Consider the following 11,794-nt stretch of genomic DNA (forward strand, 5'->3'; position numbering starts at 1 on the left):
AAGTTTCCCCGTGCAAGCTGTCCGAACACGCCAAGAAGCCAACATCCACTGCAGCGTTAGCTCACTGTTTGCTCTGCTGTCAACCTGCCTCCCCGTGTCTTAGTGAGATCTACCTGTGTAAATAAAGCTAAGTGGAAAACACCCCCACTTCTGTCTGTGTCTGCGTGAGCAAAATTAGGACGGATCTCCACCAGATCACCTGCTTCATCTGACAGTGGCGAGAAGTGCTTTTGACTCAAAAGCTACCGTAAAATCCTGGTGACCGATATCCAACTTGAAACCGTTCTTTTTCTTGTTGGTTTAGGCCTTGTTCTCTAATTACTGACAAATTGGGAAAAAAAGAAGAAAAAGCTGTCAAACAACAACAGCTCCCTGTATTTGTCTCCCTAATAAGAGGGGAGAGGAGGAAAGGGTTTAATGTGAACCTCAAGCAGTCTGTCATTGTGCAAAAAAGTGTTAGATGAGACGAAAAATAATTCAAGGTTTCAGCGACGTGAAGGTCTTTTTGGCTGCTTATGTCAATTTTCAAATCTCTCCGGTGGTTTTTGGAAGAGATATCACAAGTTGGAAAAAAAACATTATGCAGTTGGAGTTTTGAAGTAAAGAACGGGACAGGAATAATTGTGTGTATTCTTTGTGTTCCAGGCAACCATATATCATGTTGCAATGACAGATAAAATGCTGATGTATATGATGTATATATAAAGTACACGAATAGTTATAGTTTAAAGCTCTGCAGCATTTAAAATCGGCTCCCCAGTTAGAGAGAAGTGGTGCGACTCTAACCCAGAAGCACGCTCCCTTCATAGCGACCACAGCAACATATGTGTTAATTGAAGAATATATAGTGTTTAAAGTTAAATAACAATGTGTACTTCTACTGCAAAGCACGAGTAGAGAGAAGTCGCTGGTTGCTTCGTCTACAATTACACTTATTTTGAAGAAATGCAGAGCAAGACGTTTTCTCTTATCTGCAGTTGGGTGATTTATTGCCAAAGCACCAAAAAGAGACAGAATTGTGTCCAATTTCTGGTGTCACGTTGGTTCTTTTATTATGTTTCTCTTTTGAACAAACAGTTGAGAGACCTACATATTGCACAGTGCAAACTGCGGACCTGAGTAAAAGGCCAAAATAGCACTAATAGCCCAGCTTGTAAAGTTTCTAACAGCCTGCGCAGCGTGCTGACTCCCTGAGAAGATGCCCTCCCCTCACTGCCTGGTGAACTCAAGGCTGAGCTTCTAAGGAGCAAGAAATAAATAAATACATAAAAATTTCCGTTTTATGAAATTATTGCATTTGTGACGCATTTCAGTCATTCCTTAAATGTCCTGTTTGACCTAATCTACTCCAGTCATATGTTTAAATGTCACAAACGGTTTAATTTTTTCCCCTCTGACCTGCAGAGTTCAGACTAAAATCCGATGTTACAAATTTACCCTTCAGTTGTCTTTAAGCGGTCATGAAATTTGCCTTTTTTTTTTCTTTTTTCTTTTTTTTTTTGAAAACACGCCAATTCACAGTTGCATAATACGCTCGGTCTGCTTTCATAAGCGCAGCTGGACTTCATTTCCTTTAATTTACTGCCTATTTGCTCCTCTGAAAGGACTAGTGAAGAAGTGAAAAACATGGATTAAACTGCCTGAACTGAAGCCAATAGCTGATATAAAAACACCATAAATCAGGAAATATTTTTGATTTTTGAAAACTGGCCAATAAACCAATGAGGAGCTTAAAGAGTACCCGGAAATGTAACAGAAGTTTTTTTTTTTTTGTTTGTTTGTTTGATTTTTTTACCATATAAATGCTGTGTTTGTGTTGAGGCAAAAACAATGTGCTGTGAAAAGCGAAAGCCAAATTTAAAACACATAAACACCGTTCTCGGTCCCTGCTGACCTGCTCCATCTGTTGACACTTTAGTGAGTCATGACATTTTTCTCCCTGAGACGCCTCGCCTCAAAAAAAAAAAAAAAAAAATCCCACCGGGTTAAAATTAAAACCAGACTTTGCTCTCAGGAAATCTTAATGAAAAACACACTAATACTGTAAATACCTGAAGGAGAATGGATTGTTTTTGGAAAACAGACACAGAACAAGAAGATGGAAGAAGAAGTTGGAACATAAGAGCCTGACTCATATTTAAATAAGATATAAATTTAAATATAATGAAGCTTTAAGGATATGGAGAAACTGCCAGAGAAATTAATTTAGAATATTTTAGCTGTATTGTCTTGGTTTATTAGTTATTAAGGAAATAAACTGTTAAACTGTATCTTTTTCTTAGGCACCGTCAGACAAATAATGACTGACTGAAAATTGAAATAGAAATAAGAAAAAAATAACAAAACAATTCATTATGACAAAATCAACTGGGTACTCTGGTTCCTACACAGAAATGTTATTCCCAAAACAAAAAAGTGAAAATGTCATTTTAGGAAACCCAACACAATTTTTTTTTTTTTTTAGGAGCAAGTTCCAGAGTGAAAATGTTAACCTTGTGTATTCATGTGGACAGAGAAAACACCTGTTTTGTGAAAACGCTGACATATTATCTCAAGTTTTTTAACGTGACCTAGAATCCCAAACGCATCACATGCGCCATATGTTGCAGCTGCAATGGTGGACTGCGCATCCGTCTTATAATTTGTTTCATAATGCTAAAACGACACGGAGAAGACGCTTGATTTCGTCTCCTCTCAACACAAAAGACACCGCTTGACGTTCGCCATGCTTGTTTTCTTGTTGGGTTCACCTCTAACCTCGTGTGGAAGCTTTAGGCACATGTCCAATACTTCATGCTTAGCGCCACTTACAGGCCTGGAGGAGTAAAAAAAACCAAAAATAAAAAACGTTTCGGGCCGTTTCTATGTGGAAGAAAAGATTTCTGGCGTTTTTGAAACCAGGAATCCATTTTCGGAGAAAACGCTCTAAGGTGTAAACTGTGCCACAAAAAGATATTACGGAAATCAAAGTTGACCTGCTCTAATTTCATAATCATTCGTAGAGGGAGTCACAGCTCAACGACTCTGAGGTCGCTAGGAAGAGTTGATTTAAACGACAACCGACTGGGAACAGAGTGAAACCAAAACGGATGAACTCAGATGTGAGATCGTAAACGTAAAGACAAACAGAAGACACTCAGTTCATTTGTTTTCTCTGGCGCCCTCTGCTGCTCACCGGTACGTCGATCTTGATGAGGGCGATGTCGGCCTTCTCGTCGATATCTTTGATCTTGGCGTCGTAGGTGGCGCCGCTCTTCAGCTCCACCTGCAGGGCATGGAGAAAAGTTCGTCTGACCCTCACCAAAATGTAAAGATTTAAGCAGTCAAAAAAACAACTTGAAGAAATAAAAACTACAGCACGATAAAATCTAACATTTCCTGTAAGAAAGGAAAGAAGCAACAGAATATTCACTGTTCTGTAGAGGTTCTGGACGGATGGGACAACACTCTTAAAGTCAGGAGTAAAGTCAAGGTGTTTTATATACGCTAAAGATGTAATTCATATATTAAAAGGTTAAAATGCAACTCGGGAGCTTCACATACCTTTACTCTGTGCTTATTGGCAACCACGTGGGCGTTGGTGACGATCAGCCCGTCTTCAGAAACGACGAAACCAGAGCCGCTGGCGACGGCGACCTCCCTCTTAGAAAATATCATCCTAAAGGGAAAATGATTCAAAATAACCTCAACAAAGCATTTCACACCTAAAGATAATCCTGTTTAACACCAGAACTTTCAAGAGAATTCATAACTTTAAAGATGAATTTTAACAGATTTCGTCATTCATGAATTACAAAGAGCTGCGAAAAATATCCTCGCCCGAAGCTGCAGAGGAATTTATGTTGCAACATTTTAAATTTCACGCAGCGTTCTTACTTGCGGAAGAGTTCAATATGAACGACAGCGGGAGCGATTTTCTCCACCACGTCGGCGATGAAGTTGTATTTGTGCCGCAGACTGTCGAGGTTCAGCTGGGCTGAAAGGGAGAGAAACACAGTATCAGTGCGTGGCGTCGCGGCCAATCAGAGGATCTCTGTGTGGTCCGGCCTGAAACGCAAACGACATAGATGAGAGGCGATAAACTCTGCTTTTGGGTTGCCAGGTTGGACGTGTAAAACACCTGGGTTTGGATCGCAGAGAACAGATATAAACTGCAGACAAAGAGTTTATATCTGACGTAGAAGTCAACGTGAACCTGAGAGAGCTTCTCCTTCTGATCCTTATAAAACAAAGGAAGAAATTCAGAGCATCAAAAGATATGGAGAGAGATTTGCAGACAAAGAAGAAGATTTGCTCCTGTTGTGTCACGCTATTCCTGTTTGACCCCAGAAGTAGATTTGTAAGAGATCCGCTTCTCAAACCGATGCTGTGGGAAAGTTTCCCCTTTCCCAGTCAGATCCCACGGGACGAACAATTAAACACATCCTCCTTTCTGTGTCGTAAACATCGAATTTAGAAACAGTAATTGCAAGCAGCCTGGACTTATTTCACAAATGAGCAAGCAAAACTTTACCAAACAGCTTTTAACATCGTTTCTGCTGCACGCTCATGTTTTTTTTTTTCAACCAACAAGAAGATTTAGGCCTATTGCAAAACTGCTCAGTTGTGACTTTAAATTTAATCCAATTTCCCTTCAACACAGAGTTTACCTCTAAACTCTGTCCATGTTAGGTGTTGGACATGTTGTGGAAATACATAAAACATAATCCCTGGGTTTATGAATGAAGTAACGTCAAATTCTTGAGGGAGACATTTATTTTTTAAATCAGTGGCTGAAATAATGTCATACTTAAATTAAAAAAAATGAACTGCTGTCATGTCAATAGGCTGTCCACTGAAGGCAGAAATGGTTGACCTGTGGATCCTTGGACCTTCCTACCATTTCAGGCTGTTTGCCACCTTTTTAATTTTAGTAACAGAAATGTTTTTAAAGTGAGGATAATTTTATTCTTTCCATGTCAGTCACCCGTCATCATTCTGAGCGCCATAGTGGCTGGTGACTTACAATGAGACATTTAAGATGCTCCGATTATCTAGACGCTATGCCTATGACATCGATTGTTCGACGAATGAACGGATGGATCAAGAATTATTTTGATGACAGAAAATCTAAAGATCTTAAGCCTGAAAGACAAAAATTGGACAAGCTGAGAAAACCTGGTCAATGAGGTCCATCAAGCTGAACTCATGGGGACGATTAAATGTTTCAACTGGTTTGTTATTAAAAGATGATTATTTTTTTTTCCTCTTGTGTCACACAATAAATGTGACCTTAACTGGGCCAGACAGACAGGAGTCCTCAGTGAGGACATTGTCTCTGCTCTTTTTCCTCACGGTCACAAGTCGGCAGGGACAAGTTGGCCGGTGCCCTGCAAATATTTAGGCTGTTTTCAGATCTTATCACAGGAAAGGCTCTCAGCTCCGTCGTCCTGGCAACCACTTCGCTTCATTTCAGAGGCGTGAACCTTGGGCAGCACAGTTGCTCCGTGCGACTCTTTCTAAACGACTATTTCTTTCCTGTTTCCCTGACCTGAGAAAATACAACTTTGCAGAGATGCGTTTGTTTTTATTAGAAAGACCTAAATAAAAATGAACCTCAACTCTCGGTGTGGCATTGATTCGCTGAATCATTTCCACCAAACACTGATTGAAACGTGATTGAAGTCAGGAACGCAAAGGGCAAGAAACGAGGCGTGAAGCTTGGGATTTTGGTCAAAAAAAGGGTGAAACTTTTATAAGGTACGATTTAATGTGAGCACCTGGAGCTGACAGCTCAAAAAAAAAAAAAAAAGCCTGAGGAGCCGACCTCCAGAGCTGCAGCAGAACGCCGCATTCTCTGCAGCAGAGCGTCTGGAAGAAACCTGCCAGTGTTATAGGCCGGATGCTCGCCCGCAGGATTAATGCTTTGCCAGCTGATGCAGCTTTGAAAGTTGAAGTGAAATTAAAGAAGTCATTTGGACAAAAACAGCCAACTAAGCTGCTGGTGTTGGTAACAGCTCAGCACGCTGGGAGGTCAGGAAAAAGCCTCTGACCGAGCAAATAAAACTGCCTCAGACGGCGAGATCAAGTGTCCCTGAATGCAGCACGGGGAGAGTTTTAAGCGTCAAATTCCGTAACGAAGATCAAACAACGAACTGTTTTCACAGAAGCAATGCTCTGTTTTCCAGGGGATCACTTTGGGAAAGAATTTGAACGCGCTGAGTCACCGTGCAAACGTTTGTTTCTCGAGTCCAAACAGCCGACAGGTCTGCACACGGAGATGAAGCGCGGAGGGGAGTAAGAAGCAAACGTTTCGATCCCCAGATCTGGGTTAAACAAACGTCTGACCTAAATCTGTCTCTGTTTAAGGAGTTACACAACCCAGCGAAGAGGCGGATCACCGGCGTCTCACCGACACCGTCCAGATTTCTGCCCCGAGGCCGTAAATCAGAAACGACTGCTTCGGATTAGGAACGGAGTCAAGGAATGACGAATAAATGTGGTTTTTGGATGAGCCGACTGTCGGAGCGGGACGGGGAGGAGAGGATGCACCACGATGCTTGGGATTCTCAGGAGGAGAGGGAGAAAGTGGAGCCCGACTTTGACCTTGATTTACTCTTAAGAATCTCTCTGCCTCAGCAGGTCCGGTGTGTTCACAGCTGCGGCGTCTCCGGGATGTGTGCGTCCTTCATGACTCGGAGCTCTGTGCGCGTTCTAGCCGCACAGGGGCAGTCACTCGGGGCGTCCTGGATTTATTTCAACACATTATGACCCTGTTAAGATAACATAGAAGGGTGTGTTTGAGAGGGAGTGAGCGCCGGAGCTGGAAAACAGCCCCCCCCCTCAGCCCCCCCCCCCCTTTTTTTTTCTGCAGTTTCACGGCGCCGCTCAGGAGATGGAGGACGGCCAAAGACCCCGGGAGAGGAAGAAAATGTAACAAATAAGCGATATTTTGCCGTACCGCCGGTGAAACGCAGAAACCGCCTCACTAAAACTCAGCAGCAAGAGAGGCGAAACTGGAGGAGAAAAAGAAAAAACTCAACATCATTTTAATTGTTTTAAACAAATGAATTTGTTACATCTTCCTTTGCTGCAAGTAAAAGCTGTAGATCCTGCAGTCGAGGTCTGACGCATAAAAAACATTTTGTTGTCAGCCACCGACTCCCCTGCAGCTCTGGCTGTGTGTTCGGGGCCGTCGTCCTGCTAAAGCTTTCCTGCTGAAGAAAAGCCTCCCCACAGCATGATGCTGACCCCGCCAGAGGGTTAATGCACGTAGCGTTTCATTTTGGGTCAGATGTGAGCAGTGCACATTCTTCTCTGGAAGAATGTGCACTGCAAGCACAAATTTTTGGACACAACAAAACTGACCAAAAAATTGCAAAAAATCTGCAAAACGGATTATGTTGCTGGTTTCTTTTCTTCTTGTCTTCTTCTTCATGTAAAGGTCAGATTTGTGGAGAACACAATCTCCAGCTGTTCTGCCAGTAGATTGTTTTAGTTGAACGGTGGGTCTGCTGAAATGCATAAGTCATGAGTCACACAGCTCTGCAGCTTCTCTGGTTCACACTCCAAGGTTGGGGTTTTGTTTCATAACTGCACCCAGCTTCAAACAACCTTTTTCCTCCTGACCTGTCTGCTCTGGTTATTGCCTCTCCTCTTCGTCCACTAGAGAGTTTTCTAACAAAAGTCGGAAAACAGAACGTTTGCATGAGGTTAGCTTACACTCAGATGGACTGTTTGTGAAACGGGTGATTTCCAAAGGCAGGCTGGCAGCTTTTTTTTTTTTATATATATATATATCTCGAGCGTTAGAGTAAAGTGGGGATTAAAACGAAAGCATGCAACGATTTACTGATTTGCAACATTGTTTTGAAATCCGTGCATCGCTTCATTCCAAGTCTCGGCAATAAATGCACTTGACACTTGTGGCAAAATGTGAACAGGAGTGTGTAAACTTTTGTCGCAGCAGTTACAGAGCATTAACTTCACTGACTTCACTTTCTCCCAACAAGTAGCTTTTTGCCATCATGCTACTTTCTGTTGAGTTATCCGGGTTTGTCCTTTCCACCTCTAGATTGCACAATGAAATATGTGCAGACACTCCAATTGATCAGTTTATGTAATTAAGGTCCCATACAGACACATTTCATCTATTATCTAAATGATTACATGGATATGACCTTCTTGCATAAGTATAATGAAAACAAGAGGACATGGGAGTGAATGATGTTCAGGGAGGTGTGTGACTTCTAATGGGGCTGGACCAGTTGGTAGAAGAACAGAAAATCAATGTACTACAGAAAACTGTGCCAGAAAAGAAGAAAAAGAAAAGTCAGAAATTATTTTTTTTTAAATAAGGGGGGACTGAAAAGGGGAGGTTGAAATGTTGGTGAAAATGTCCTTGTTGAAGACCAAAAAGACAAAAAATGAACTGTGAGCTGGGCAGTTTGGCCAAACATTTAGCTTTCACTGTTAATATCATTTTAAATGTGAAAACCTGGGTTTCCGTGCAACTTGGTTGTTTTCTTTAATAAAACAAAGGGTGAAAACACGGGAGTGCTCATTGAAACTTAAAAAAAAAAGAGAAAAAAAATCTAAATTACATAACATCCTTCTGCACCCCTAAAGCAACAATGATCTGGAGTTTAATTTAAATCAGATTGATGAATTAAGACAATTTATGAAAACAGAGTTCAGCGGCGAACATCAGCAGCAAAAAGCATTTAGGATAAAGCCGTCATGTATTACTTGTTATTGATAAAAACCCTTCTTTGGCTCCAACAAAAAACAAAACAAAAACAAACAAAAAAAACCCCACAGGGTTAAAATGATCTAATATCACTTGCTTTGCTTTTGGTCCTCAAGTAAACAGTGATTTAAATGTGTTTCAAAGAAAAAAGGCGATTATTCACCCCACATAGTTCATTTGTGCCTACTAGGTTCAAGCAGAAGTAACCATCAAATGTTTTAAATGAGGATTGTGTTATTTAATATTATGTAAGATGTATATGTGTGTAAATATCGTGTGTTCTCTTTGAGCCCTTCACAGTTGCAAAGTTCGCTCATACTTCTGGCCGACCCTAATTGTCGTCTATTTCCCTTTAGATGCAATCTGACCATGCACGCGCACGCAAGCACACACGCGCTCACCCTTCCCGCAGGCTCCTCTCTGGATGAAGATGACCGGCGGCTGCTGCAGCTTCATGGCCCGGTTGCTGACGCGCTTCAGCTCGCAGATGTTCCGGTAGGACACGCCGTCGCTGCCGCACACCGGCTCGGCGCTGCTGCACACGCACACGCCGGACCTGCCCCTCCGCCTCACGGTGGCGGACACCTCCACGCCGTCGGTCACCCTGCACTCCATGCCCTCTGCGCAGTCCTGGTCGCCGGGGCCGCCGCACTGCTCGCCCTCGCCGGACGCGCACACTGGGCAGCAGTTGCAGCTGTCCAGCACGTCTCCGGCCAGGCAGTCCGCGGGGATCTGCGGGCACTGGGACTTGTCGCATCTCTCCGGACAGTCGATGGCGAAGCGCTTGGCGACGCGCGCCTCGGACAGCAGGCAGGAGGAGGCGAGCAGCGCCGTTACGCACGAAAGAAAGAGAAGCTGCATGATGGGACTGTCCGAACTGGAACCCAGAGACTTGGAGAAGAAAGATACAGACAGTGCCTAATAAGTGAGACGCAGTGGGAAACTTTCACCGGCTGCTCCGGTTTATACAAGCTGCGGGATAAAACCTGCAGGTGATTGGTGGAGATAACGTGACGTCATTCTTAAGGATGGATGGGTGGGGATGGGGAGGGGGGTGGGCGAAGAGGGTGCATGTTAGCGGAGAATAAACGTCAAGCAGACTGAACTCAAGTTTTATAAACTGGAACTACTTTAAATTGCAACTTCATCTCTCATCTGAAAAGTGTGGAGTGCATTTGGATTGAACCTCCGCGAGTCAATACTTTGTAGGGAAATCGCAATTAAAGTCGCAAAGCGTTTGCAGTGTATCACTGAGTTTTTAACACCTCTGCTTTTTTTCACACTTCCAAGTCTCTGCTGGGCAACAGGATCCCCACAGCATGATGCTGACACCACGGTGTGTTACTGTGTGGATGCCGTATTTATCCCTTTCATGCATGAATTATGATGCTTTATGTCAGGTGTTTTTGTGTTTTTGATTTTCTTTAAGCATAGAAAAAAGGTGGGTAAAAAAATTGGTAAAAAAAAAAAAAAAATTTATAGGATTTTTCCCCCCTGTAATTTTCTCCAAAATACAAAATTGTTATTTGGAAAATACATCAGTAGTGACAAGTTTCTCTTCCATTATGGTCCTCAGTTCAGCTCTGTGCATCCTGCCATCGACTCTTAACCTGCTTCCCTGTTCCTGTTTAAACAGACATTTCCACAGCATCGCTGTATTTTGAGCAGAGTTAATTTCCCTCCTTCTTTCACATGTTTTCTACGTTATCTGAAGGATTATTGCTTCTTCTTTTTTTGCCACTCTGAGGTATTGGTTTACAACCTGTGCCAATTGTTTGCTAATCTTCTCAGGAGGTTTCTTGTTGTTTTTCCAAACGTCGGATGTATAATCTTTTTGTAAACAGTTAACAGCTGGATGGAATGGATCTGCTTTCTTGTTCCAAACGGCTGCTGACGCCGCAGGGTTTTCAATGCCACCGCACTCCGGCAGTATCCTGCCCTCTGATTGACCCGACCCCCCCTGGCAAAGCTGAAGAGCAATCGTCACATTGATTTTTCCAGTATAGAAGACTGGAAAGTTCAGTTGTTGCCTCTGCGAGGCCGTGCAGAATGTTCAGCATTTTTGCAAGGCGGTATTTGAAGGAAATCACCAGATCGCCCAATTTACTTTCTGCTGCTCATCTTCATCTTGTATTGAGTCAATTTTGTTGCTTTCATGGTTTTGTTTTGCAGCTGTGACAAATGCCAATATCAATTTGACCCTCAGCATCAGACTGTGTACCAAGTTTAACCTCCTGTTGTCAAATTAAAGGACATATAATTCATAAAGATTTGTCGAACTTCAATATAAACAAAGATTCTATGTTTCTTGTTCCAGTTTTATGTCATCAAATAGTTCATCAGATGTTTTTTTTTTAAGAAGAAAAAGAAGTGCCCTTGTGTACAATCCGATTAACAAAACCGTTAAAAATGTGAAATATTCTGCAGCAGGCGACAGCTTCCAGCATGTCTGAGCAGAATAACTCGGAGTCAAAGACTCTGGCGTTAATCTCAGCCAGGGCTGAGGCGAACCGATATGTCACACACACACACACACACACACAGCTGAAGCTTTGTTGTGGAAACTATCGATTGTTTAGAACCCCGAACAATCAGTGACAGTATCTGTGACATCACATGCGGCTTCGTGTGATTATTATGTCATTGTTGGACATTTCTGGACCAAACAGATTTCCCGATGACCTGCTGGCAGCCGGTGATTTGTCTCCCAGCTGTGGAAAAGTTTGTTCAGCCGGAGTTTAGTGTTCGTTTTTTTCTTCTCTCTCTCCCTTTACACATCTGCAATGTTAATTTGTCATGTTACATGTAAGCAACACAAAATTACAGATTAATGAGCTCATGCACCCTGTAGACGTGATGACGTGCGCCTTGAGAGTGTCGATGGGGAGGTTTAGTGAAGGTGAGGCAATGTGTTACCATGGTTTTCAAGATGGCGGACCGCCTTAGAATAAGAAGATGTATGTGTGTAAAGGTGGTGCAGGATATGGACTGGGGAAGTGAGAAATCCGTGCTGCGATGATGTTTTCCAGTGACCCTGAAACCCGCAGAGTGGAGAGAGAAAATAGC

The 11,794-nt window shown here is 42.7% G+C and overlaps 1 protein-coding gene across 1 annotated transcript; it reads right to left on the reverse strand.

The window, feature by feature from the left end:
* Positions 1–460: 460 nt before the first annotated feature.
* LOC106957629 (serine protease HTRA1B-like) lies at positions 461–10,146 on the reverse strand. Its single transcript, XM_015049039.1, has 5 exons — positions 9,130–10,146; positions 3,877–3,976; positions 3,544–3,658; positions 3,176–3,265; positions 461–920 (listed from the first exon to the last, which is right to left on the reverse strand). Exons 1-5 carry the CDS (start codon positions 9,587–9,589, stop codon positions 858–860), a joined length of 828 nt encoding a protein of 275 aa, XP_014904525.1. The 5' UTR covers positions 9,590–10,146; the 3' UTR covers positions 461–857.
* Between the last annotated feature and the right edge of the window lie 1,648 nt (positions 10,147–11,794).

Source organism: Poecilia latipinna, unplaced genomic scaffold (assembly GCF_001443285.1).
Source record: "Poecilia latipinna isolate Pla-1442-1.1 unplaced genomic scaffold, P_latipinna-1.0 Scaffold920, whole genome shotgun sequence".
Classification (NCBI taxonomy): Eukaryota; Metazoa; Chordata; class Actinopteri; order Cyprinodontiformes; family Poeciliidae; genus Poecilia; species Poecilia latipinna.